A 27,639-nucleotide genomic window follows, 5' to 3' on the forward strand; every position below is an offset into this window, starting at 1 on the left:
CGCTTGCTGGCACCTCGACGGTAAGATTACATTAATGTAGTTTCTATGAATTTTTAATCAAACTTATAGATAATGGGGAACAGTTACCCAAACCTAGCTTTTTTGTAGCACATTATTGAGTGCAAATGTCTAACAAACTCTTCCCTTTTTAAGGATATGACAAACTTAAACCATATGGGTTTGCAGTACATGGTGCTGTTTGTGGTTACAGCAGAGAATTCTGTTGCTTGAGGTTGTCAGATCAAACAAAAATCCAAATGTAATTGCAGAAATATTTCTTAATGCTGTTAAGGAGTTTGGAGGCTGCACATTGTGGGACAGAAAATGTTTTATTGTCTGCAATGCAATGCTACCTGAGAGCTGATGGAGATGATGAATGGGCAGGGGAGAAAGCTCATGTTTATGGATCCTCTCTTTCAAATCAAAGAATTGAAGCATGGTGGTCTTTCCTGAGACAAACTAGGTCAGGCTGGTGGATTGACTTTTTCCAAGATATGGCACAAAAAGGTTTTTTGGAGTTGGGTAATACCTGCCACATGGAGGCACTGTGGTTTTTTTTAACATGTTATTTCAAAAAGATTTAACAAAAGTAAAAGATCACTGAAATAGCCACTACATTTGTAGGTCGCAACATGAAACCGTATCAGGAGTTCCAGACATTTTGTTCTTTCTGCCAGAATACTATAGGGGTGAAAACTGCCTAATAGAGATTTCTGCTGATAAGCTGAGTGAAATGGAAGAGAGAATTGACCCATGCATTTGTGAGGACATTTACAAAGAATGTTTTGATTATGTCTTGGAAAACAAAAATTTGGCATGTCCTGAAGACATAAATGAAGGATTTGAAATTTTTCAACATTTAATTAATGTACCACAATGAAGTTAGTGTTAATTATATAGATTATCACACAACATAATAAAAGTTAAATAAAGTAAATGGTTTGAACCCAGGAGTATCGTTACATGTTTGTAGATATAGATCGTCCAGGTTAGTAGAGTCCTGAGAAGGACTGTTATTGTTGATGTTGACTGACATTTCAACAACCTTAGCAATAAGCATCCTCAGAGTCAAATCGAAACGTCAGTCAACATCAACAACAATAGTCCTTCTCAGGACTCTACTAACCTGGACAATCTACATCTACAAACATGAAAAGTTACCATGTAAGAAGTATTTGGCATAATGATACCCATGCCACAAAGATGAAATAGAAATATACTGTTGCAAAAAGGTTTTTGCAACCAATTGCAAAGCAAATAAAACTATATTATGAAACATGATTTGTTGTAAATTGTTGAATACCATTATGCTAATACGTAGCATTCCGCCACTAAACTTGAAATTTAGTGTTATAAACACATTATAAGAACTTTGAACTAATTGAATATGTACTTGTTATAAAAAACTGCTAAAAAACTTTATGGAATCCCAAAAGAAGGAGAATTTAAAATTCCATCATCCATTTTTTCTTTAAAAGTATCATATTGCACTTCATCCTTTGAACCACCAGGGAATAGAGGGAGATAAAGTGTGGTATCACACGTGTTTGATCTTGGACGAACATCTTCCCAAAAGCATAGTGAAGGCATTGGTGTAAAGCCAAGAGGTGGGATGTCATCACTTCCTGTTGCAAAGATTAGTACATCTCCCAAAGTAGCACCACATCGTCCAGCTAAACAGAGAGCAATATACGTGTTGATGTAGCAACTAGCCGTGTTTAATTTCTTCGATTTTTCAACTGCAGAAATAATAATGCATACTTACAAGTTCTAACTTAACATCTTAGTACTACAGGACTTTGTAAATACTGTAAACTAGAAATATAGTCAATGAACTACCTTACATTACCTTCGCAATCTTGCAGATAATCCCTCCAATGCATAAGTGCAAGTTCTTGTCGGGGGTATTTGTTACTTCTAGGTTCATAGAAACTACATTAATGTAATCTTACCGTCGAGGTGCCAGCAAGCGTTTGCTCCTAGGCTTTTATATACTCTATAACATTTCTTAAATTTTGTTCATCAACGACTTGTCCTTTTCGTCTTAAGTCCAAAGATCTGAAGCGGCGCTTCAACGTCCGTATAGACATCAGAATACCGGAGGTCTGCAAAAGTCTGACGATTGCCCCATACGGATAACCACGATTGAAATAACCTGTTATCAAGCGTGTAATGTTTTCCTCTGATAAACAACCTTCACAGTACGTGTTTGATTCCGAGACTGAGCCGGAATTGTTGCCGCAACTAGGACAACACATTAACCTTAATTTTAACCAGAATACGGGGAGCAATATCATAAGCAACTTTGAAATAATTGATCACAGTGAAATCAATGAATTTTATTATGTACTCTGGAAGTTGGAACCATTAGAACTTTGAAAACAAAAACGATCAATTACGAGCAATTCCGAGTAAGCCGACACTGCAAGCGCCCGCAATCATATTTTGTGTGTGTATTTTTATTTTGTGTGTGTATTTTTATTTTGTGTGTGTATTTTTATTTTGTATGTGTATTTTTATTTTGTGTGTGTATTTTTATTTTGTGTGTGTATAATGTATTTTGCGTGTGTATTTTTATTTTGTGTGTGTATAATGTATTTTGTGTGTGTATTTTTATTTTGTGTGTATTAATATTTTTATTTTGTGTGGTGGCCCTTGTGAGCCACCGTAGAAACAGCAACAAAATACAAAATGTATTCGATGCAAAATATCTGTTTGTAATCGTCCATCGTGCCAGTGGAAGAAAAGAACGAAGAAGTAGAAGGCTGGCTAGAAATGGTGTGCGCTGCATACTGCAACAATTGCTTTTTCAATGTGCAGTCCATCGAGGCCGAAGGTGTCAAAGACGACGAAGTCGCACACTTGCTGAAGACGGTGAAGTGACGAAGAAATCGTCGGGTAGGCGATCATTATGGTCTCAAGAACATGTTGACGATATGGTCGATATTAGGGAGTTTTAGCAGAGTCTACGAGTACGATTTACGTCATTTTGGCGCGAAAACACGTAGCCGTCATCAATCTGAGTACGATGTTTTGTAAAAAATTCGTAGTCGCGACTACGATGTCTTTTTAAGCAGAGAAAGTAGGTATATTTCTTCATTCTGTAAGAAATTAGTTTACAGTATTATTTTAAATAATAGGCGATCAACGAATACCGAAGTTTACCAACAGGTATTGGCGCAGGTGAAAGCAAGGCACCCAGCATTCCCTTTCAAATTGGAGCAAATTCGCAACAAGTTTAAATGGTATGTCGGCACATGTAAAAAAGTTGCACTTACAATCCAAACTGCTACCGGCATCAATCGTTTTGTTGATGAAAAAGGATTTGGAAAGTGGTTCAATGCCTTGATTGTCTTAATTAAAAGTAGGGATTGCTGTCAACCAGAGCAAAGCATTGAGCCTTCCACATACACAAGTTCAAGTACATGTAGTACGCCTGTTAATGAAGATGAAAGTGATGAGGAGGAGGAGGACATTGAAGAAAAAACAAAAGAGCCTGCTCTAAGAAAAGGAAGGGATATGTTTGTCCCAATTAAAAAACGAAAGAAAAAAAACAAGGAAGAGCCACTTGCAAAGGTGTTAAAAATTTTGGAGAACATGGTGGCAAATGATCCAACTAAAGATCTTTTGAATTTCATGAGAGAAGATGCAGAAAGATCTAGATGTTATTAAACTTTTATCCAATCAAGCACCACCTGCACAAAGACATGCTTCACAACTCAACCCTGCTATCCGCCAGCACGGCATTGGGTGCATTCAATGGTCTCACAAACACCTCCCTTAACTATCCAATGCCTGGAGCTAGTTCACCCTTTGATTCTCAAATGAACAAATACACTAAAATGTAATTTTGTTGCTTTTATCCGTTTAAAAAACATAAACAATAAAAACTATTAAACATTATGGTATAAAACTATAACTATTTGTTATCAATGTGTCATATATAAAAAATTTTTGTTAATTACAGTGCATAACGTGAATCTTATAACATAAAACAATGCATAAAGTGATAGAGCTCGCAGTTTTTCAAACGTCTTATTGTCTCCATAACTTTTCTTTTAATGCAGCTCGTATTTTCCCGGCATTAATGTATGCATCTTTGACTTTTTCACATTTTCGCATGTCAAGCATATCTCTCACAACTTGCCGATCTCGTCGTTCCAAAGTGGCTGGATCAGCAGCTATGTCAGGCTGTTGAGGAAAAGGTTCATCATGTTCGATGCAAATATTGTGAAGAATAACACAAGCCAATGTGACTGCTTTCATTGTTTGTTCATTACATTCACATTTCCTGAAAAGAATCCTAAATCTTCCCTCAAGCTGGCCATAGCCACATTCAGTCACCATTCTAGCTCGAGATAAACGATAATTGAAGTTTTTTTCTTGAGGTTGGAGTGTTGAGAACGTGTAGGGTTTCATAATCCAGGTTGTACAAGGAAAAGCAGAATCACCAACATAAGAGGACCAACTTCAATGCCCTCAATCTTTTTTGAAATAGCAGGAAGAAGATTGTTGTCTATAATATCTTTCCAAAGCTGGGTTGCCTGTAAGATCATGGCATCATGGGTATTGCCCAGAAATCCAGCACTTGCCCACACAAACCTATACTTGGCATCAATCAAACGCATTAAAACAATTGAATAAAAATTTTTGAAATTGTGATATTCTTTGGCTGCCTCTGCACCTCCATTAGGACATTTAATTGAGATATGACACCCATCAACTGCAGACCAACATGGAAATTGCCAGAGTTCTTCCATATCAATTATTTTTTCCCTCATATGTCCTTCTGACGAAGGAAAATGCATCAGACATTTCAGAAAGAGTGTAATATTCGCTACGTGCTAATCTATAAAGACATATAGCCAATCGACATGCTGGTGAGACCGGTTGCTCTGACATTGTTTTCTTTTCTAAATCACATTCAATTTTGCAGAGAATCATCGTGAAAATATCTCGTGATACACGAAATGTAGTCCTAAAGCGCTTTTCTAAATAGGTGAACAATATAGATACCCACCAGTGTCTCCATGATAATGTTCTTTCAAGCCGACTACAAGAACGAATTCTAGGTATTTCATTCTCCTCAGAAATAAGATTTAGCATTAACAAGCACAACTGACAAATCTTTCTTCTTCTATTAATGAAAGCCAACAATATATGAAGACGCCTTTGTCGTCTTTCTCTTTGTATTCGTATTATTTTCCTTAAAATAATAGCTTTTGCCACAGCCACCATGTTTAATTTTGCCTAAGAAACAACCTGTTAGCAGTCTTTACGAAGTCTGCTCATTTTAACGGTGATTTAGCATTGTCGTAAACAAAATATCTTTTTACTTTTTTATTTCCTGATTAGCTCACAAACTGGTTTTGTTGTATAAAGCTATTTTTAGTTCACCTATCAAGGTTTTTTGCAAGCTATTTGTGCTTTTGTCCTTTTAGAAGAAAATTCAAAGATAATTTTAATTCTCACTATGTTTGAACTAACTTTCCCACCCCTGGCAATGTGCGATTATAAATATTTAGCTCAAGTGTGTTATTTTTAAAGATTTGAAAATGTTTGAAAGTTTATAAATGTTTTGATTTTAAACTCCAAAAGGATGTGATGATGGAATATTGTGACTGTTCAAAAATTGAATTTTGCTTCATACTTGACATGCACGTGTATATAAGAATATTTGTGGTTGTATTATTATTTTATCGCTTTATTGTGAATTTAAAAGTTTTGAGGTCAGTTATGCTAATACTGACATTTCTCCTTTAACATCATGTCATTCATTATCATGTGTACAGTCAAAACACTAAATGTTACCTTGAGTTTAGTGTGGGTGAACTTAATAGCTGCATGTAGAGTCATGGCTACTGAAATGATGATGAAGTTGAGATCTTAACCTGAGACTGTAAATTTTATTTTGATTTGTTAGAAACTTATATGCTGTTTGTTTGCAGTTTAAAATTTGTTCACTAAACCTCAATAAAGTACTTATGTCTTACTATACACATGGTTGAAAATCATGACATCATAGGGCATGGCTCTACATAAAATAGTGTGAACAAAAATTTTCTGCTAGATACGCCACTGTTTACAACTTGAATTGGATGTACATTGTGTATATCATAAGTATAACCAACCCAGTCTCTTCCTTAAATTAACTCTATACACCAATTGTGAAAATACCCTAAAATTAACTCTATAAGTCAATTTGAAGAAACGTCCATTCAACAACAGGTCTGGTGACATGAATGGCTCCTTTGCCAGTTGCCAAAATGAAAAAACTGAAAAACCTAGCACGCGCTATTTTGTTTTGTTATAGGAGTGAAGATATTCTACATTGCCCTGTATGAGTATTTTGTATGAAATATCAAACACATCGGGGTTTCACCTCTTATTTATGCAAACACATGTCTCATAATCGCAGTAGGCCGAGGAAACCAATGATTGATGAGCAGCTGCTGTCTGCAATAAGCAATGTTAATGCTATTACAAATCGAGGTGTTCAAGGTAGCAGTAAAACTATTACGAAGGAAAATGCCAGTAGAGATAAAGTTATTCAAAGAAGCGAAGGTGGCAAACGGATTATTCATAAGCCTAGGCAAAGCACTTCGAGCAATAGAAATACACAAAGAGGTGTGTACTGTGGAAATAATGATTTTACCAAAGAAATAGATGCATTTTAGATTTTTGTGTAACTTGTATGTTCTTGATTCTGAAGATGACTACCGCTAAGGTTGTCGAAACGTCAGTCAACAAAAACAAAAACAGTCCTTCTCAGGACTATACCAACCTGGACGATCGACATTTACAAACATGTAACGATACTCCCGGGTTCAAACCATTTACATTAAGCCCGTTTTCCACTCATAATTTCGCTCGTCGCTGGCGAATTAATTTCGTAGCAAATTAAATTCCAGCGCGAAAATTTCAATCTCCACTGCTTAGCGAAATTTCATTGTCAACTGCTTTAAAACAACATGGCGAGCATTTGGTTTTCGAATGCCACAGAAAGGGATTTTTTTATTTTTGTTGCGGTAAGACAAAGACTTCGGAGGCATTTACGTCGCCATAAGTATAAAAAACGTTTTTGGGTTAGAAAAACGTTTGCCAAACGTAAACAAAAAGGCGAATTTCACCTCTTAGTCAAGGATCTGTTATTGGCAGATCACAAATATTTCTTTACCTACTTTAGGATGACTCCTCAAAAGTATGAGGAACTTTTAACATTAATTGCACCTCATATAACAAAATCATCTAAAAGACGGGAGGCCATTGAACCAAGTGAAAGACTTAGTGCCACATTGCGGTATTTAGCAACGGGTGATGCTCAACAAACTATTGCCATGAGTTATCAAATAAGTCCCACAACAATTGGCAGAATAGTGATGGAAACGTGCCAAGTCTTATGGCAAGTCCTCAGCTCAAAGGGTTATATAATGGCACCAAATTCAGTTAAGAGATGGAAAGAAATCTCTCGGGAGTTTGAACTAATGTGGAACTTCCCAAATTGTCTGGGAGCACTCGATGGAAAACATATTGTAATGCAACCCCCTGCCAGATCTGGATCAGAATATTTTAATTACAAAAAAATACATAGTATTGTGTTGCTTGCTGTATGTGATGCCAAGTATCAGTTTATACTCGTAGATATTGGCAATAGTGGTCGTATTAGTGACGGGGGAATATTTGAAAACAGTATGATTGGTTATGGAATAAATCAACATTCATTGTCTTTTCCAGAAAATACAATTCTCAAGGGAAGTGATAAAGTTTTACCATATGTTCTGGTTGGCGATGAGGCATTCCCATTGAAGCCAAATCTTATGAAGCCTTACGCTGGTGGTGGTAATTCACGATCAGAAAGGATTTTTAACTATCGACTTTCGAGAGCTAGGCGGGTCATTGAAAATACATTCGGTATTGCTGCATCACGATTTCGCATACTGTGAAGACCTATTATTGCAAAAACAGAGTTGGTAATTGCAATTACACAAGCTATAGTAGTTTTGCATAATTACTTGATGGAGGATACAAACAAGGGAAGAGCAACACGATATTGTCCTCATGGCTACACTGATAGCAATGGTCAGTGAAATGGTCAATGGAGGGCAGAAGTTGCATCTGACAACAACTGCATAAATATACGTAATTGCTGCACAAACACATACTCAAGAGATGCCAAAAATGTTCGACATAGCTTTAAGGAATATTTTAACTCACCTCAAGGAGAGGTACCATGGCAATGGAATGTAGTGGACAGCGTATTTAACAGTTTTGATCAACAACCGATTACTATTGAAGAGCTTCTGCAGTAATAGCAAGAAAATGTCAAACTATAATGCTCAACAAATAATGAATTGATGATACTGTCATTTAATGTACTTATTAAAACTTTAATGAACAACATAAAGTTAAGATCAAAAAACAAGAATTACAAACAATAAACTTATCAGAAAATAATTGTTTTTGACAGTTTCTTAATATTACTATGAGTAGTCCTTTAGTTATTGTTGATATATTAATTGTTTGCAAACTGCACATCAAACAATAGCTGTTGGATTTTTGCTTTGGCCATCTGATTTGCTTTGTTATCTAGGCGATCAAGAGTAGGTACAAGACTTCTGCAAAAAAATTCATTATCAGATTGTGGTGTATTTCCACCAGTTTCTCCCTGTCTCTTTAAATGGTTTAACAACTGTAAGTCTAATGCTGTACTTATGTCTTCACGCTCTTTGACACGAAATTTCTTTTTAACTGGTACTGAGGGTTTTTCTTTACATGAGGTGGGAGATTCTCTATGTGATGAATAACATACTTCTGATGGCACTTCTCCAGATGTATCACTAGATACAGAATTTCCAGTTGCCATAACAGCTGAGTTACCATCATCAATATTTTGTAAGGTGAAATTACTTATAGTAGTTTTATTGGACACTGAATCACTCAAAAATTCCAGTTCTTTAAAGAACCTGCACTCTGGTAAACGTTTAGACCCTGCACCTGACCGTGTAGCAAGATCCCTCCTTTTAAGACACTTTCTGTAGGTATCTCGAATGTTTTTCCACTTTCCACGACAAATACTCACTAAAAATGCCAATTATATTACAAGCTTAAGATAAATGTACAACTAGTGAAATTGAGAGATGTTAACTACATATAGCGTAGCCTGGGGCAAAGTGCGACACTTTTTCACATTTTTGGATATATCTCGGTTGGGAAAAACTTGTTTAACTCAAAGATTGGCACAATAAATCTCAAGGCCCTTCTGATATAAATAATGGATGAAAAAACGTTCAAATATAATAAGTATCGTTTCAGTATTCCATAATATCCGACAAGTCGAAGTGTCTCACTTTCCCCATTACCTGGGGCAAAGTGCGACACTTAGCTAGGGACCTTTTTTAATAGGTAATAGGGCACCGGAGGAGAAAAATTTGAGAAAACATCTCGAAAAATATATAAACTTCATTTGTAAAAACAAATCTAAGATAAAAAGATTAATTAATCGATAGAAAGCTTAAGCTAAAATGTAAGTGTTCAAAATGTAAATGTTTAAGTCAAAAACAACTAATCTAATCACACAAGAAACAAATTTCGTCTGATGTGCACTCCTCGTGAACCCAAGCAGTGCAATTCGTACAAACAATCCAATCAGTTTCACTTTCTTTCCAATTCCCACTGCAGACAGGGCAGATCCAGTCTGATCTATCATTCTCACATTCAGTCAGAACAGGTCTTGCAATATTCTTTTCCTTTGGTTTTCTTTTATTCTTTACCTTTGTGTTCTTTGCCTTGCCTTTTCTCTTATTTGTTTTTAAACTCTTCTGTGCCTGTTGCTCTTTCTCACTTTGTAGTTTTCTTTTATATGGGGAGCTTGTTATAATTTCAGATACCTCGCCACGGCGACTTCTTTTGAAACAAAGTTTAGGCGTTGCCAAAAAAATATCCTCAAATGATGTTGAGGATTGTGGGGATTGTGTTCTTGGGGTTGGTGATTTTGGGGTGGATGATCTTGGACTGGCGCCAAAATCAGCACCAAGTGGAGAAGAAACAAGATATGTAGCAGGTGCCAAACTTTGTGTTGGAGGTGTTGTTGCTCTTGTGGTAACACTTTCATTCAAGTAAAGACATTCATCATGGCTTTCATTATCTCTAGCTTCTGGCACGTTCACCTCAATTTCATCCACACTGTTTGCAACCTCTCCACTTGTAGCAGAGGAAGTGGTAACCAACAAACATGGATCCTCCATATATTCGTGCTCTGGTACTACATCTGGATTGAATGGAACAATTCCACTTGTGCGAAAACCAGAGACAGCATTTTCCATGGTAGCAGATTTGACATAAGCTTCATAGAAAAGCTCTCCCAAATTCTCGGTTTGGATTCTTCGGCCAGGGTGATTTCTCATCCACTTCTGACAAGCATTATTATAATGTGTTTTTAGTGGCTTGAAAAAAGATCTATCCAGAGGTTGCAGCTTGTGAGTTGTATGGGGGGCCAATGACAAAAGAAACAATCCATTATCTCTGGCAAGATCAATTAATTGAAGACTTTTTGTATGGGTCTTGTTGCCCATCAAAAATCATCAGAGCAGGGTTTTCTTTTGTGCAATTGGTATACTTAATGAAATGCCTTGTATATTGCAGAAATAGCTTGGTGTTGATCCAACCATTATCAGAGACTCCTTGCAAAGTTCCAACTGGTGCATGATCAGTGAGAGAATCTTTCTTATTTTTCCTTTTAAAGATCATCATGAGTGGAATGTAGTGGCCAGTACCACTTGCCGCACAAAGAACAGTTGTGGTAATTCCCTTTTCACCACTAGTTACTGAGGAAACACAATGTTTTCCTTTTTTTGCGACCACCTTCACCGGTTTGTGAACACTAGTAATTCCACTCTCATCACAGTTATAAATTCTGTGGGGTTGAAAATTGTGCTCAGTTAGAAGTTTCTCAAGATTACTGAAATATGTCCTCACAGCAGTCCTGTTCAGCCCATATACTCGATTTAAAGCAACACCTTGTGGTTTCCGTAAAGACAGGTCTGGATTTCTTTTTAAAAACCCTCGGACAAAATCTTCCCCGCAAAGTTTCTTTTCTTTTGAGAAAGGATTTGGAATCTTATTTTTGTCACAGAATTCATAAACTATTACCCTAAGGTCCATAATAGTTAGTCCGAAAAATGCATTATCCATATCTGTAATGTATTTGGCCAGCTGCTTCTCCTGGTCTTTGGACAAAACAGTGCGGAATCTTCCAAGCTTATTGTGGCACATGGTATCAATGTTATCATCAGTACTCTGTTTATCCAACTTCTTCAATCTTCTATTCAATGTGTCCTTTGGAACACCAAAAGTCCTGGCTGCTTGTCTAAGGGGCATTTCATTCTTGATGACACTTTTTATTGCCTCTTTCATATTACTCTCACTCCAGGACCCGTGGTCTGTCTTTCGAATTTAATTTCTAACCATGGCTCTGCTAAAAATGAAACTAGACTTTAGATTTCAAATACATATTCTATTATAGTGAAGTCAACTGAGCTTATAGTCACTTAAAACAAACAATGCATACACAGAAACCCAAGCCAAAAGAAGCCAGATACATAATATATTTTGATCACTTTTAAATATGGCGAGTGTCTCACTTTTCCCCAAAGTAGTGCGGTTTTGATAAACTCAAATATGAATGTTGTCGTAGAAACTTTTTTGAAAAACGATGATTCAGTTCAAGTAACGACATCCAAACCGCAAGACTATGGAGAAATTACCAGCATTTGCCATGTATTGAATAAAATTTTTCAACATACCTGTCAACTCAACAAAACTTTATCGAGCACAATTTGAATTCACTCGTGAATTGACTTCACGAGACGGCCGCCATGCTTTCTCCGTTTGTAAATTTCTGCGATGTTTCACTTTTCTTACATGACACAGATGACAGAGAAGCTGCTGACTGACTCTTAAGCTGCAGCTTAGTTTAACGGCTCAGATATTTAATAATCATTGGCAAATGTCGCACTTTGCCCCGGTGTCGCACTTTGCCCCAGGCTACGCTACATCGTCAGACAAGGGAAATTATTTTCCCAAACTAACCTTCGACTCCTAATTGCGATGCAACTACATTCCATGCGGATTTTTTTTGTTAGTTTCTTTGTATCCTTTAAGTTTAGTGTTCCAAAGAATAGGAAAACTTCGCACGAGGTCTACAAGAAGTTCGCAATCTATATTTCCATCTTCCTCAAAAACTGAATTTTCTGTATCACCATCAATGGAAACTTGGTGTTCATATTCCTCATTCTCTTGCAATATTGATTCCAACCGAATATCCGCCATGTTGAATGTGAAAAAAGACACGTGATTAATTATTAATTTATGATTGGTTGCTCGTTTTTTTGTCGCCAAAACGCCGAATGGAAGTTGAAATTTTTCAACGACTGCAGCGGCAGAAAAAGTTCCCCTAGCGGCCAAAAAATCGTCAACAAAAGTTACGTCACTGGCGAAATAATTCGCCAGCTGCGAGCGAAATGGTGAGTGGAAAACGGGTTTTACAACTTTGAACATGTTCAGAGGAGAAATTTATGGCTATGCTCACTACTTGCATATGAATTTTTCACAACCCCATAAAGTTAAATATATGTGGGAAGATATATGCAAATATTGGCCGTGGGCTCTACGTGTTACATTGGAAGAAAATAAAAATGCTTTTAGAAATATTGCATCAGCACTCTCTATAATGCATGGGAAATCACACAGTTGGTCATGTCAGGTACGTTACATACGCAGGTTATGATTGTTTACCTAATAACTGTGATTGTTTACTCTGGTGAGTATTACTTTCTGATCTGCATATCCACTCAGGTTTTTTGGTCCATTAAGTCCACGAACTAATGTGCACATTAATATTTCTACTTATTAAGGACGCGTAGGCGGCAGACGTAAGCGACCAAAAGTTGTTAAGGACAACAACAAAGTCGCAACAAATATGGCTGTTAACAACTGCGATGACCCTCTGGTGGAGGAAATTGCTCAGGCCATGAACGATGAGGAAAAAACCGCCCCAAAAATCTCAGAACAACTTGCAAAAATTATAAATTCTCCAGAAACGTGATTCTCACTTACGTCCAATTAACTGTGACCCACTCATCACCTCAAAAGTCAACGCAGAAATCTGTGGGCGTCTCGACAGAGAAACACGTAACAAAGATCTAAAACTGTCCTATTTGCAGACTAACCTAACAACGGTTGGTAATATTGTCTCGCAAACAAAAGATATGTTGTTGATGGCTCGAGCAGAAAACAACAAAGTAGACATTGAAAGCCTGATTCGTCAAAACATGTACGCCCATGCTATTATGGGCCATATCAGTTGTGATTTGGCTCAAAGACGCGATGTTATTCGCCCAATTTTCAACAGGGAGTATGCCACATTGTGCGCTTCACATGTGCCAGTAACCACTTTGGTTTTTGGAGACAAATTGCAAACTCAGTTAAACCATATACGGGCATCAAATAAAATTAAAAACGCAGTGAGTGGTGCTCATCAGGTGGATCAACAGAAACAACAGCGATAAATATTTTGACAAAATTGAAGGTAAATAATTACAATAATCTTTTGCCGTCATTGTTAGCTTACCTTAAAGATAAAGTTAAAACGTTTAAAGCAGGCATATTAGCTGCCTATGTTTCAGAATGGTAGGCTTTAACCTCTGATGCAGAAATACTAGAGACCTTGACTGGTCAGAAAATTGAATTTTCTGTAACTCCTTCGCTGACAACACCTATGCAAAATGTAAAATTTACAGAGACACCAACCAAACTGATAGATCATGAAATTGAGACACTCTTTAACAAGAGGGCTATTGTACAAAGTAATCGTGAATACGGAGATTTCATTTCTCCCATTTTTACCTGCCCAAAAAAGGATGGCACTCTGTGTGATTGTAAATTTGAAATAATTGAATTAATATTTTAAATTGAAACGATACAATCTGCGATAAGGTCCATGACGCAAGCTGCTACATGGGCTCCATAGACCTAAAAGATGCGTATTACTCTGTACCAATCCATACTTAATACCATAAATATTTAAAATTCCAATGGAAAGGGAAGCTATTCAAGTTTATTTGCTTCCCTAATGGACTAGCATTATGTCCTCGGAAATTCACTAAATTACTAAAACCAGTTTTTGCACACCTAAGGAAACAAGGACATACATCAATTGGCTTCATTGATGACTCTTGGTTAAAATCAATGACTTATGATGATTGTATTAACAACATTATAGCTACTTTAAGATTGTTTCACTTGCTGGGATTTACCGTGCACCCAGATAAGTCAATTCTTATATTTACACAACCCATTGTTTTTTTTTTGGGGGGGGGGTTTCCTTGACTCCCTCAAAATGTGTGTGTCATTAACTTCTCCTTCGCTTTCTTTTGTATATCTAGGAACTTTATTCTGTCCAGCTCATTCTTTTTCTCGTTTTCTTGATAACTCTGGAACCGCTCTTCATCCGAGGACAATTGTCTCTCTGATAGCTCTTCTAACAAAGTATCCAACTCTGTCGGTTCTGTTGATATTCCACTTGCACTATTTTCATCCGAGCTTTCTTTTTAAATTTTTCATGTAAACGGCTGTTTCTGTCTCGTACAGCACGGGTTGAAACCTTAAATTTTGGTTTATCTATTTTTTCCAAGTTTGCAGCTACCTTCTCCCAATACTTTGCTCTGGCAGTTGTTTTTTGTTTTGCTTGAAAAGGGTCAACGGCTAGTATTTCGCGACATAACAAAACGTCGTGTTGTTTCGACCATTCCATGGGCGATTGAATCCTTTTGAAAATGTGCAAAAATATGTTTAAAATTTGCACTTCAATACATGTGATTGTTAAGTATAAGTATTTAACAATATATTTTTGTAAACATCTTACAAAAAGAAACTTAAGTTTTTCGCTCATGTTCATTCCACTGTTCTAAAACATGTATAAACGTTTTAGCACGCTGCCTTACCCTACACTTTTATTCCATCAAAATCGCCATTTTCCAATCATTGATATACTGTGTGAAAACTTCAAGAAATAACTTACAAGAAAATCCTCTGCCGTACAAAAAGTGTGAAGTTCAAAGTAGTTATAAATGTCTTATTTCACGACTCGGAAATTTTTTATTTGGACTTCTTACGTGATATGACACGCATAATATAAAATTTGTTCTTTTTATAATACAATGAAATCAAACAAAAATATTTCCACTCGAAGATCAGGCACAAAAATAGAAAATTTACTATATTATACATATACAAGAAAGTTTCTTTACGAAAACAATAAAATCCATAAAAAAAATGTGGAAGATTTGTGTACATATATATTGTGAGTAAAATCATCTGGTCCAGCAACAAATTGGCCAGTACTACACTAGTAAAAAAGACAGATAGGTAGCCGGGAGTCATGGGCCCATTATGCACCTTCAACATTCCTGAGACACATCCAAAACCACACACTACACCATTCTCGTTGGCCAATGATACAACAGTTCCTAGGTATACATGAAACAATTTAAATTCAAGACAGCCATTTGTTTCGTTAATTACTATTTATGACAGAAGAAATATTGCTATGCATCATCGCCATGGTATGTAGCTGCCAAACAACCAAATCAAGTTTTAACATTTTAAAGCTGAAAGTAGTCATGTATGTTTGGACATGCCTATTGTTGCCAAATGTGTTCAATGTTGATGACAAAATTAATTAACAAAAGATCGAACTTGTTTTGCAACAACCTGAAAACTTCTAAGAACCAAAAAAATCAACCATTCTAATGCCAACACCCATGTACACTATTTCTAACCTGTGCTAAAGTTGTTGTATGGACAGATGGAGCCGTCATTTTAGATATGGTTGACACAGATGTTGTAGCGACGAAGGAGGTACATCCACTAGAAGAGGCCAGAGTGGTATTAGTGCTTAAAGAAGACATTTGTATTGGTATTGGTAGCAGCAGAGATGAAGAGAGATTCTAAAGTCGCGAAAATCGTATCAAGATGAAGATCTTTGCGTATAGGAATGAATGTTGAAACAGCACTACTAACTTGAAGAGAAGTTGTAAAAGAACTACAGAGAGTAAGAGATGAAGATGCTGAAATAGAAGGGGAAAATGAAAACGACACGGAAGGGGAGGTAGAGGCAGGGATAGTATTTGTAGATGAAAGATCTGTAAATTGGCTATCTTCATTTCTATCTTGTCATGACTTCTTCATCCCTATTTGAAACAAGTTTCCTGCTGATTTTCCAATTACACCACTGCTGCTAATAAAATCTGTCGTCAAACCATGAGTTGCAGCATAATCCCAGACAGTTGGACCTCCAGTGGTTGATGGGTGATAATACATTACCACCACATGATAACTGTGGTTCTGATGAAGGGTCTGAGCCTACAAAAAAGTCCATTTACAGCATTTTCTGCCTTGTCGTGGTCGAATATTGTGGTATTGAGATGGAAGAGGGCCTCTGGAATGAGCTGCCACAGTTGGAACAGATGAAGATGTTGAAATAGAAGGGGAAACAGCAAACGACACGGAAGGGGAGGTAGAGGCAGGGATAGTATTTGTAGATGAAAGATCTGTAAATTGACTATCTTCATTACTATCTTGCCATAACTTCTTCATCCCGCTTACATGCATAGCCCACTGCAGTAGAGCAATTACTTCATATTTTCTTTTGAGAAGTTGTCTAAAAAAATTCTAGTCCTCTATAACATAGGAGTGCACCACCAATTAGGTAAAAATAATTTTTTCCAGAAAATTACTGTACAAACCTTTCAGGGAATTGGATGTGTTTCATAGGAAGCAATAATTTCATTTATACACAAATAATACAAAAAGTAATATTACAGACATGAAGATACAAGACAAGCAGTAACAACTTGTGTGATTCCTTTACCACAGAAACTAATCATCATAATAAAGCAAATGGTTTGAACCCGGGAGTATCGTCATATGTTTGTAGATTTAGATCGTCCAGGTCAGTAGAGTCCTGAGAAGGACTGTTTTTGTTTTTGTTGACTGACGTTTTGACAACCTTACCGGTTGTCATCTTCATAGTCAACCTTAGAAGGACTGAAGATGACTACCTCTAAGGTTGTCAAAATGTCAGTCAACAACAACAACAACAGTCCTTCTCAGAACTCTACTGAACTGGACGATTTACATCTACAAACATGAAACTAATAACATCATTTACGTAACCTATAAGTGCAAGACAACTGTGTATTTTTAATCCCCAGTTTCAGCAACATGCATACAATTGAAAACACAATTTAAACACAATAAAAGCAACAATTCAAAATACAGTTTTAATACACAGTGTACACTTTGTAGACGTTTGATATATGATAAACTTTTGCTAGATGATAACGAGGGGGCAGAATAGCACATGAACATTAATTATATGTGTGTCGCTGAGTCTTACCTGATAAACAGTATTCCCTGCATTGTACTAACTAATTTATATGTTTTCTTGTTGAGTTGTTGAACAAAGTAATTGCTTTCCATTTCTTAACTATAACAACAGGTCATCATTTCAATTTCCTTTAGTTTTAACATAACTTTTAAAAGTGTTTTATAACTTCAGTTGTGCCTGACTGGTTTCTTTTTACAGTAAAATGCTCAATTGTATAAACGAATTGCTTTCAAAAGAAACAACTTGGTCACAAGTAAATGCATGAATAAATCAGCACCCACCCACCCCCATAATGTCCAGGATGGCACTGATAACCATCAAATCAAATGTTAGCAGAGGTAGCCTAGCTCAACAAGCTTGCAAGTTTTATTCTTGCAATGTAAATTTCCAAACATGATCAATATCCATTTCTTTTGAAATCTATTCTTTGCACAGTGGATATGCTGCATACACATGGTAAATTTACATAAAAATCACTGGTGTATTCACCCCGCATCTTAAGTTCAGTTATGTTGACTCTTATGTTCTCACTTACTGTTTAAACAATAGATCTCAATAGAAATGAAATAATGATGTTCTAAAATTTACGGAGCAGGATCACAACTTACAAGCTGGGTATTCCACTTTTAGTCTCACTGCAAAATTAGGCATGTTGAAAGCATCAATGAAAGTTGGTGCACAAGCTATTTATATTGCTGAGCTGTTTTGTGTTTCTGTATATGTAAGCTCTAAGAAACCTTGGCCAAAAATGAAGTAAAAAATTAATGCATGTTTCAATCCAGAAGAAACAATTATTTTAAGAACTTACCATGGCAAAACAAGCACTCAAATGAATACCAGTTCCCCAAAGTATTGAGATTGCTATATCACTGTTGGGCACAATCATTATGACTCTAGGATGCTATAACACTTCTCGTATTTCATTTGCAATAAATATTTGATGAACCTACAAATTTTTTGAAGATACATCAACACATTCTGTATCATCTAATTCCAGTACATCAAAATCCATAAAAAATAATGTTAACAAATTAAAATATTGTAATTGCTAATTAAGAAACTTTACAAATAAATGAGCATGTGATATGGAGAAAAACATACTGAGGAACAGCAAGGTAACCATGCCAAAGGTTTTAGTCCAACTATTAATTTTTACATTGAACATGAAAATACCCTTGTTTTTGATGGTAAACAGTTTACAGTTTAACTTGCCAGATGGAAAGTCTTGTACACACTTACATAAGTAAATTGTTATAGTTCAACTTGTCAAAAAAATATCTACAGCATCAGATTGACATGTATTTTGCAGGTGATCACAGCAATATGATATAGGCAGCTATTCAAGTTAACTCGAAAGAACTTTCTTTTTTAAAATATAACTCTCGGACAAACTTAAGTTACTTAGTATTTAAAACATTGTAATCTTGAAGCTTATTTGTTTCTTACAATTAATATTCGTTCAAGGTTACCTTAACTTGTGGACTGATCCTGCCAGTCGGGTGTAGCTAACTAAGCTAAATCATACCACTCATATGTGCATGCTATTGTTAGTTTCGTATAGTAATTTCTATCAGTACAAAAGTGTACGAGAATTGATGTTTGCTCATTAAGATGCATTTATGACCAAGAAGGGAATGGATAAGCACTCTTGTTTGTCTTTTGTCTTTTTATAGTTATGATATACCCAATGTACCCAGTATGTAAATTCTATTAGAGGCTGCATGGTTTGCGGACATTACCATTGAAAACTCCGTACATCCACTTCAAGTTGTAAACACATTTCGTTTAGGATCATAATTCATAAGCTATGGATAGATTATATAAGTAAAACCACAACTTCCATTTTTCCTTGTACACAATTGGCAAGTTTCTTTACTTAGCAATAATGTGTTTTATATCCATTACATGAGTTGTATCCAAATAAATCTTGAATTAATGGTTGATATTTGTTATGACTGTACTGTACAGTTAGAGCCAAGGTCTTTAAAATGCACGTTCTCTGTTGTCAATAGAAATACCTCATAAGCATTGCGTAAAATCCTGATTCATAGGCAATGTGTCTTTGTTTTATGTATTAAAATATAATATTAATATATATAAGTTATATGCACTAATCACTATCGAAAATATAGTTCTTTTCATTTCAAGCATCACTAACCATTCAAGATTTACTTGGATACAACTCTTTTAATGGTAATGAAGAACGTAGTTGCTAGAGAAAAGCAAATTTATAGTCGTGTGAAAGTGCAAGTTATACATATATATAAACCATATCTTATAATTTATGAACTGGGTTTTAAAATTTCAATTGTAAGCGAATTTTAACGGCCCTCAAAACTAATAATACTTCCTCTTATTAACAACACATTGTTTTGTATATTTTGATAGGTATAACAAATACAAATCGTAAATATTCAAAGCGGACACGTATATATCCACGTATTTTAATGTGGACAGCAGAGAACGTTGATTCATGGAGCACATTCAAGTGGGCATACATAGAAATAAAGAATTCTTGATAATATAATATCAACTTCTTTCAAACTTTTCCATGCAAAAAAAGTGTTTTTTATACCTGCGACAGTTAGCTACACACAAAAGAAGTACACTCAAAATGCAGCAGAGCAAAAGCGGGATAAAGTTTGCATTTTCAAAATTAGTTTGAGATGAATGTATGAATGTGCTGCATACAAAACAATACAGCGTGAAATAACAATTCTTTATATATTGCTTTGAAATTAATATAAAAATTGTACGAAACATGTCGACATCCGATTCTGAGTGGAGTACAGCAAGAATGGCAGAAAATATTGAATTGAACAGGCTGCAATTCGATTTAGAAGACGAAGATCAATCGTCATTAAAAGCGCTCTGAAACACCGATGCCTATTTTGAGTACCGCCAAGCTGCAACGTATGAAAACGAACCACTTGCTGATGATGAGTGGTTAGAAAACTATAATAGAGAGAAGAAAGACCCAAACAGAAGAGCTCAAACGCAGAATGCAAAATGAAGTTCCTCTTGATCCTTGGTAAGAAAAGTTGGAAAATTTGTTTATTTATTGTTGCCAAAGCTTTTGACAGATAACTTTCTTCGGTGCAATTGTGGTAACTGCCATGTTCCTCTCTTGGTTAATCCAAAAGAATGTAGATGTTACAACATAATTATCAATTGCATGATTGAAATGCAAGATCATTAGTGGTATCCGAATTAGGAAGGCAGCCAAAATGCATCACAGACCATCCAGGATTTGATGCCATTTGCCTCAATCAATGCGCATTAAATTTAGCTGCCAATCTTTACCAAAGACGAGATGGAGTTAGATATTGTAAATGATTCTTGGAGCAAAGGTTTGTTACAATTAATAGTTAAATGCCTCTGTCTGGGTTATCTATGAATGCACAATTGCAAAATTTGTATTTTATGTACTCCTACCTGTTTTAATGGACCTTGTGTATTACGCCTTTTCAGGTTTTTTCGAGTTGTTGCATGTAGACAATTTGCAAGAATGGTACTTGGCATTCTTCGAGTCAAAAGAGTTCCACTTCCAGGTTGTGCTTACCATGTTATTCAAACAACTTTAATTTAAAAAAAATGAACATTTTGCAGGGTATGAAGAGGACAATTTGTAAAATGACATAACATTATATATCATTTTAGGTGTAGTGTGCATGAGCCAGCTAGTAGGGATTCGGTGAAGTGTGGAATGATTTTAGCCACTCTTGATGTATTGCATCTTCAATTCACACTTATTCTTGTTATACAAAACATACAAAATTACAATCGCCAATTCCTTATCTTTTTATTCTTTCCATGCAGTCATTTCACACTTCACTGAATCCCAACTAACTGGGTTCATAACACCAGCTCCTAAAAAAGTGGTTGCTTTTGGGTTTTTGGACAGTAGTTTAATGGACACATATTTTTATGGCTTTTCATCCAATTCTTCCACACAGTGCATCGAAGTGCTTCCCTCTCATTTCTCTGATCAGTGATTTTTTCTTGTACAGGTGATACTCAGCGATATCAAACAATAAAGTGAGTCAGTTCCAAAAATAAGATTCAAATTAACTCAAAGCAAGGAATGCCTCTTTGTAAAACCTGGCTTAGTTGGGGGAAAATGTACAGCTGGCATGCTTTGTCTTCTTGCTTTTTTTTGATATAGCTCCACTTCTTGATTGCTTGTCCAACATGGAATTCATTGGCAATTGAGTCATTCAAAAAGATCACCTTTGGCTTTTCTCAATGTTTCCTCATCAATGAGTGCAGAGCACAACACTTGATGATATTTTTCTTCAACATACTCTGGAGGAGCAATGTGCAAATTATTCAAAATTTAACTTTATGGTAATCATTTCTTATTAAGGCTTTGATTATTATGGCATTTAACACATGACATCAGGCAGTAGGAGAAATATAATAAATAACCTTACCAAAATCCTGAGCAACTTTTACATTTCTTACAACAGCTTCACCATTTTTAATTTAATTTTGCATAATGCACTTTAACCTGGGGAACTACATTAACCTCTTGATTATCCCTGTCCAAATTGCTGTTGAAGGGATTTACAGCAAGGATATACCTTCATGAAATATAAAATTGCATTCAATTTCTTGAAAGAGTTTAATTGGCACAAGGTAATAAAAACTGTAATGACACATAGGTGTTTCATCACACATGTTTCATAGAATACCTGCAGAACATTCCAGGAAAAGAGTAGCTGATCATTTTGGGTGCGAACTGAGTGAAATTCCTTCAATGCACTTGTTTCAGACATTGGGGAAGCTTTCATGATTCCAACAATCAACCTTGGTTTAGTTAAAGCTGCATACATCTTATTGTATGATGTAGAATCTAACAACATAGCAATGAATAAGGATTATTACACACAGAATACTTCTTTTTAATAGGAACAAGAATTGTTTTAGGTTTTTTACCTTCATTTAGCCATTTGTGTGGTTTTATGTTGGAATCATGAGCACATTTGTCAAATAAAAGGTCGGAAAATGCATTGTGTTGGTTTTTGACATGGAAAGATTTAAACTTAGCAACAATCACATTGCCGTTACCAGAAGGTGTTGATGTAGCACTCCAGTACAAATGGTTCAACAAGGTCTTATCTAGCTTGATAAAGACTAACATCCAGTATATTTTTCAAGTTTGGTCAGGACTTTGGTCACTTCTAAGATGAAATATAAAATACGTTTTAGATAAACAATTCAACTATTAATGCCAGTGTAGGTAGTAAATTGTATACTAGCTATATGTTAAATTTTTACTTCATAAAGTACTGCTTCATTAATTAAAAAAAATCATTACTTTTTTTCAAATGCCAAAGTTCAAAGTAGTGGGTAATATTTGGACAATTCTCATATGTTTGGCAATTTGTGTGTGCCCGTCAGTGATTAGCATGGAGATTGGAATATTGCAAGATTTACAGAAATCCATTGATCTTTTAAATCTCTCAAACTCCATACCAGTGCTATTTCCAACTTCATTTCTCTACAAAATAGAAAATAGGTAAATAATTTTAAAGAAGAAAATCACATAATTCAAAGAAATGTACCTGCACAAGAGAAAAACTAATGATTTGAGGTACTGTGCAACAGAATGTTGCATATGCACAATATTTACTACTATGTCCCATGGAATTGTGTCTTCCATCCCCAGCAATTGCAATAGACTGTTTACATGCCATCACTTTCTCTATCAAACTGTCTTGGTATTTTTTCCCGTAGATCACCAATGCAGGATAAAGTTTTTCCTACACAGAATTTTAGAAAGACTTTCAAGCTGTTCTTTTGATTGTAGTAATTTCTTCATGACTTTCTTTTACATCATGGGATAAGTCTTACATGCTGATGAGAGAAGTATGTACTCAATGAAATGCATGCCAATCCATGTGCTGTAGAACTCTGGTCACCTTTGTGGCAGAGGTTCCAGCAGCCAAAATACCTAATGACAATAGCAAATTTCCAGCAGGAATGGAAGTCTCAGTCATGACTGGTTGACGATTCCATGTTGTGTTTGCTCCACATTTTTGATTGGAACAACTAACTTTCACTTTTGCCATTGAACCATTTTGCAATATCTCAATTTAAAAAGTGCAAACAGTTGGGTGAAGAACGCAATGAATTTTTTCTCTGTTTTTAGGTTGGGGTCTTTGTTGAGCACTCTACAAAAGAAAAAACTCAATTTATGAAATGCAATAGTAGCTATCAATAAATACAATTACATACTGGCACACATTTGTGTCATCAAGGTAGTGACTGATTAAATAAGCTGATTAACTTTCATTTATTTAACAATCACCACTATTTTAACATTGCCATGGTGATTGATAAAGTATAGTTCTCATCCAAAAATTTTTACATTTTAAATGTTCTTGGCTGCTCTGATTCAGAGTCACATCTATGTCATTAGATGTGATTATTTCTTCTGTCTCATAACTTTGTTCAGCACCCAGATCACTCTCTGAGTCTGAGTCACCACTAAGATCATTTGGGTCCAAAAGCTCCTCATCAGGACAACTATCACAATCAACCACTTTCCTACTATTTGATGATTCTTCATTGCTGCTGTTGTTGTCATACTCTTCTTTGAAATAAAATACTTCAGTAATGTGCAGCTACACAAGTTTAAGTCCATAGTTCATAGTAATTAACTTCAATAATTTTCCAGGGGTGCATGCAAGCTTACTTGGTAGTATTGAGGTTTAGACCTATTGCACTGACGTCACATTTTTGCGACGTCAGCGCCGGAAGTTATGTTCTGGGGGTCAATGGCATTGTATTCTCTATTCAATGTTTTCTCTATTCTATGATTATGGCAAGCAAATGATTTATTCTATAAGCAATACTGTGTGAAAGGTCCAATTGAGTAAAATGCCTCCAAAAAAACCAACTCATAAAGGTTTCCTGCCCGGTTACTACGCTAGTATAAGGTCAAAAGAATGTAGGGAGAGATATGAGGCAAGAATTTCATTGATACATTCTGTTGACCCATACAAGATACCAAAAAACGACTGGGAAGATTGTATGGAATTATGGCCGAATATTTCTTACATAAACGTGGGCATGTATTTATTGTTTTCGGTAAGCTCATACTCACAGGACGAGCTTATGAACTACAAAAGTCTTTTGTGCTACCAGAACTTTGCGAATGGCTGGGTTCGAGAAGTTTTGTTAAAAGAATTTGGCGATAATCGGCTGATGATTGCGAAGGTATGTGTGTTCATTAATTATCTTCAATAAGCGATATCTGCTTCTATTTCTTATAGATAAATGTGAAACGCTAAATTTATTACATTTAAAAATTAGCAATGATTTGTTCAAACACCCTCCATATTTCTTATCAATCATTTGTTGCTATCTAGGTAAATCACTCGCAAAAAATGTCAGAGAAGCCACTGACTCCATGGGTTATCTGTGAGAAGGAAGGGAAGATTTTGTTTGGTCGCTGTGATTGTATGGCTGGTTTAGGGGAAAGCTGCTCCCATGTAATCAGTGTCAGCTGAGTCAACACACAAATATATATTGCATACATGTACTAAACAGTAATGTTATAATGTTATTTCATTTCAGGTCCAAGCTCAATTGTTTTACAGTGCACGCAGCTATTGTGATTTTGTTGTGTGGAGTGAGAAAATGCTCTACATAGAAAGAATTTTGCCCGATGAGAAGTTTTGGAAAGAAAATGTATCTCGAGTAGAGAAATTATTATCAAAAGGATCCTTCCCGAGCTGCTTGGGAAATTTTACTCTCGCACACATCAGGAAAAAAGAATACGACTCAATGTATAAAGCTACATACATTAGCAGATCCAGGGTAGGTCAGAATACATTATAGTAGCTAATTTTAAATTCAAAATAATTTAACAGCAATGTTGCTGGTTAGAAATTTCAAAAAAATATTTAAGAACCAGAACATCATCAATAATGTTAGTTGTAAAGTATTTTGAATGGGAAATATATTTATATCAACGTATTCTGACCTACGCTAGATCCACTATTGCCTCTAAATAATAAACATTCATTCGAATGGGACTACTGAATCACACATGTTATTCAATGCACAGCTGACTGTTACTATTTTGTCAAGTGTGGTCTTTCCTCCTTTTGAAACAACAAAGTCTATTGGTTGAGTTGCAGAAAGGATTCCATATTTTTTTCGAATATTGCCAATTACACGTTCCACATTGATTCTTACATTAGCAATCTTCCTAGTTTGTTCCACCTCAATCCCGCTTAATTGCTTTTTTCCTGTTGTAAAGCTGGTATCTTTACACGAGGACAATACAATCCAACAGATTCTTGTATGTCAAACCCTCTTGTCAGCTAGAATTACATCCCCTGGGGTAAGCTTTTCTAGAAGACCACATTCTTGTGTTAAGTGTTTGTTACTGACACGACCACCCCATCCATCAGATATGAAGCTTAAACTACCTTGGGGAGTAATTCCTATAAAATACTTGACAGTGTTATGGTGTTTGTATGATGAGTATGTCTGTGCCCTGGCTAAAGGATTAGGTGCACAGTTGATGAAAATCTCAAAACAATCAATTATCACAGCACATGCTGGGCAGTTCTTGCGAAAATCCATGGGCATTGTTTTTAATAAGGCTTCTCGATCAGGCCAATGGGTAAGTGGACAAAGCCTGCTATGTAGAATATCCATCATTTGAATAAAAATTCTGGAAACAGTTGCCTCATGGATTCCACCAAACCTATAGGCTAAGTCTTTACCAGAAAGGTTGAGTCTTATCTCATTAATGTAAGAATGAGTCTCTGGAAAGGGCTAAGCCTACACCTGGATGATTGTAACAAGAAGCCAGACACAAAGCTGTAAAGGCACAAAAGAAGCTTCCAGGTAGGTAAACCTGTATAGAAGAGTACCTTTTCATCATCATCTTTAAATGCATCCTCATTTAGTTCCTTTTGCAATAATTTTTTCTTTAAATCAGAATTTTCCTTCCTTAGAAAATCCACCTCATCTTCAAGTAACCTCAGCTCATTGACAGTTTAATCAGTCTGTGTTGACATTTCATTTGCCTTTGGTTCAGAGGTGTCCATTTTATCAACAACCTCATTGGCTGCTCGCTTGACATTGCTATAAGGGCATTAGCAGTTTCAGATCTTCTCATCTTTTCAATTGTCCCTGATATGAAGTGATCGCTACACACACGAGCATTCGCAAACTTTTCTGGCGTAAGATCTTCCCTGCGAATTCGTTGAAGCCATTCCTTTTGCCTTTCAAGTTGAAGTTGCTTCTTGTTCACATTCACATTACTTTTGACAGAAGGTAGGCGAAAAAACCGTCTATTCTTTTCTCTATTAGATCGATTCGAGCATGCAAAAACAGCGCAAAAGTGAACCATGATGACCGAAAGTTTTACTTCCTAATACTTATTTATAAATGGCGGCAGCTTACTTGACCCCCAGAAAAGCTGAACATCAGCTGTGACGTCATGTGCAAAGGGTCTATTAAACATGGCTGATCCTATTACGTTGGCAAGTCTTCTCTTGACCTAGAATCATACATGAAACAAAATTAACAGGCGCATCATCTCAAAAAACACTTACCCACTGCAAGCATATCCATATTAGAACTGTTTGCATAAGTTCTGCTACACTGAAGCTTATACTTTGCCCAAGCTATAAGTTCCTGCAACGACGTTTCTCTTTTTCAAGTTTTAAACAATTTTGGCATTGTAATTCACATTGCACAGCTACTTCCTAAATTAGAAACAGCAGCAATACATATACAAAACAATAATTTACGTTAACCCTTACAGCATTGGTGTAATAATCATATAAGTTTACCTTTTTTAATACAGGCTCATCACAAGTTGTTTCTTCTATTTGCTCTTGAGGTTCGCTACTTGTACTGGAAATATTCTCTGATTCAACCTCTTTTTTATAATCAGACATCCATATTCTTTACATCTAAAATGGCATACATTTATGAAATATACTTTCACACAGATTCCAGGTAAAATGTAGATATGCATAAGTATAATTTTCAAGGTACTCAACATTCTGCAATCTATTGTAGTAGGTTCATTGTCATCTTTTCAAGGATATATGCTTGGGTAAGCAATGATTCCGAATTTGTCTCAAATGAGTCAAGGTCCAAAATTAGTCGAATTGCCGAGATGCCGAGAAAACAAATCTTTTGTGACATGTTCCGAGCAA

General features: G+C 35.8%; 2 protein-coding genes and 3 long non-coding RNA genes across 5 annotated transcripts; 3 read left to right on the forward strand and 2 right to left on the reverse strand.

The window, feature by feature from the left end:
• The first annotated feature begins 231 nt into the window (after positions 1–231).
• On the forward strand, positions 232–937 carry LOC124457727. Its single transcript, XR_006952754.1, has 2 exons — positions 232–507; positions 625–937. It is a non-coding gene; the product is annotated as an uncharacterized LOC124457727 (long non-coding RNA).
• A 272-nt stretch (positions 938–1,209) lies between these two features.
• LOC124457728 lies at positions 1,210–1,942 on the reverse strand. The gene is made up of 2 exons (XR_006952755.1): positions 1,850–1,942; positions 1,210–1,673 (listed from the first exon to the last, which is right to left on the reverse strand). It is a non-coding gene; the product is annotated as an uncharacterized LOC124457728 (long non-coding RNA).
• Positions 1,943–7,187: 5,245 nt separating this feature from the next.
• On the forward strand, positions 7,188–7,943 carry LOC124456917 (protein ALP1-like). The gene has a single exon (XM_047007224.1). It carries the CDS (start codon positions 7,188–7,190, stop codon positions 7,941–7,943), a length of 756 nt encoding a protein of 251 aa, XP_046863180.1.
• Positions 7,944–21,506: 13,563 nt separating this feature from the next.
• On the reverse strand, positions 21,507–22,337 carry LOC124457997. The gene is made up of 3 exons (XR_006952939.1): positions 22,141–22,337; positions 21,880–22,029; positions 21,507–21,751 (listed from the first exon to the last, which is right to left on the reverse strand). It is a non-coding gene; the product is annotated as an uncharacterized LOC124457997 (long non-coding RNA).
• A 1,951-nt stretch (positions 22,338–24,288) lies between these two features.
• LOC124458051 lies at positions 24,289–25,009 on the forward strand. The gene is made up of 2 exons (XM_047008162.1): positions 24,289–24,670; positions 24,823–25,009. The coding sequence occupies exons 1-2, from the start codon at positions 24,332–24,334 to the stop codon at positions 24,961–24,963; spliced, it is 480 nt and encodes a 159-aa protein (XP_046864118.1). The 5' UTR covers positions 24,289–24,331; the 3' UTR covers positions 24,964–25,009.
• The last annotated feature ends 2,630 nt before the right edge of the window (positions 25,010–27,639 follow it).

The sequence above is a fragment of the Xenia sp. Carnegie-2017 genome, unplaced genomic scaffold, assembly GCF_021976095.1.
Source record: "Xenia sp. Carnegie-2017 unplaced genomic scaffold, XeniaSp_v1 HiC_scaffold_6, whole genome shotgun sequence".
NCBI classification, from domain to species: domain Eukaryota; kingdom Metazoa; phylum Cnidaria; class Anthozoa; order Malacalcyonacea; family Xeniidae; genus Xenia; species Xenia sp. Carnegie-2017.

Excerpts from the sequence above, each read along its gene's own strand:
- LOC124458051 (XM_047008162.1), top strand. The coding sequence starts at position 24,332 with ATGCCTCCAAAAAAACCAACTCATAAAGGTTTCCTGCCCGGTTACTAC. Across the intron at positions 24,671-24,822 it reads ATCGGCTGATGATTGCGAAG|GTAAATCACTCGCAAAAAAT; the intron begins GTATGTGTGTTC and ends GTTGCTATCTAG.
- LOC124456917 (XM_047007224.1), top strand. The coding sequence starts at position 7,188 with ATGACTCCTCAAAAGTATGAGGAACTTTTAACATTAATTGCACCTCAT.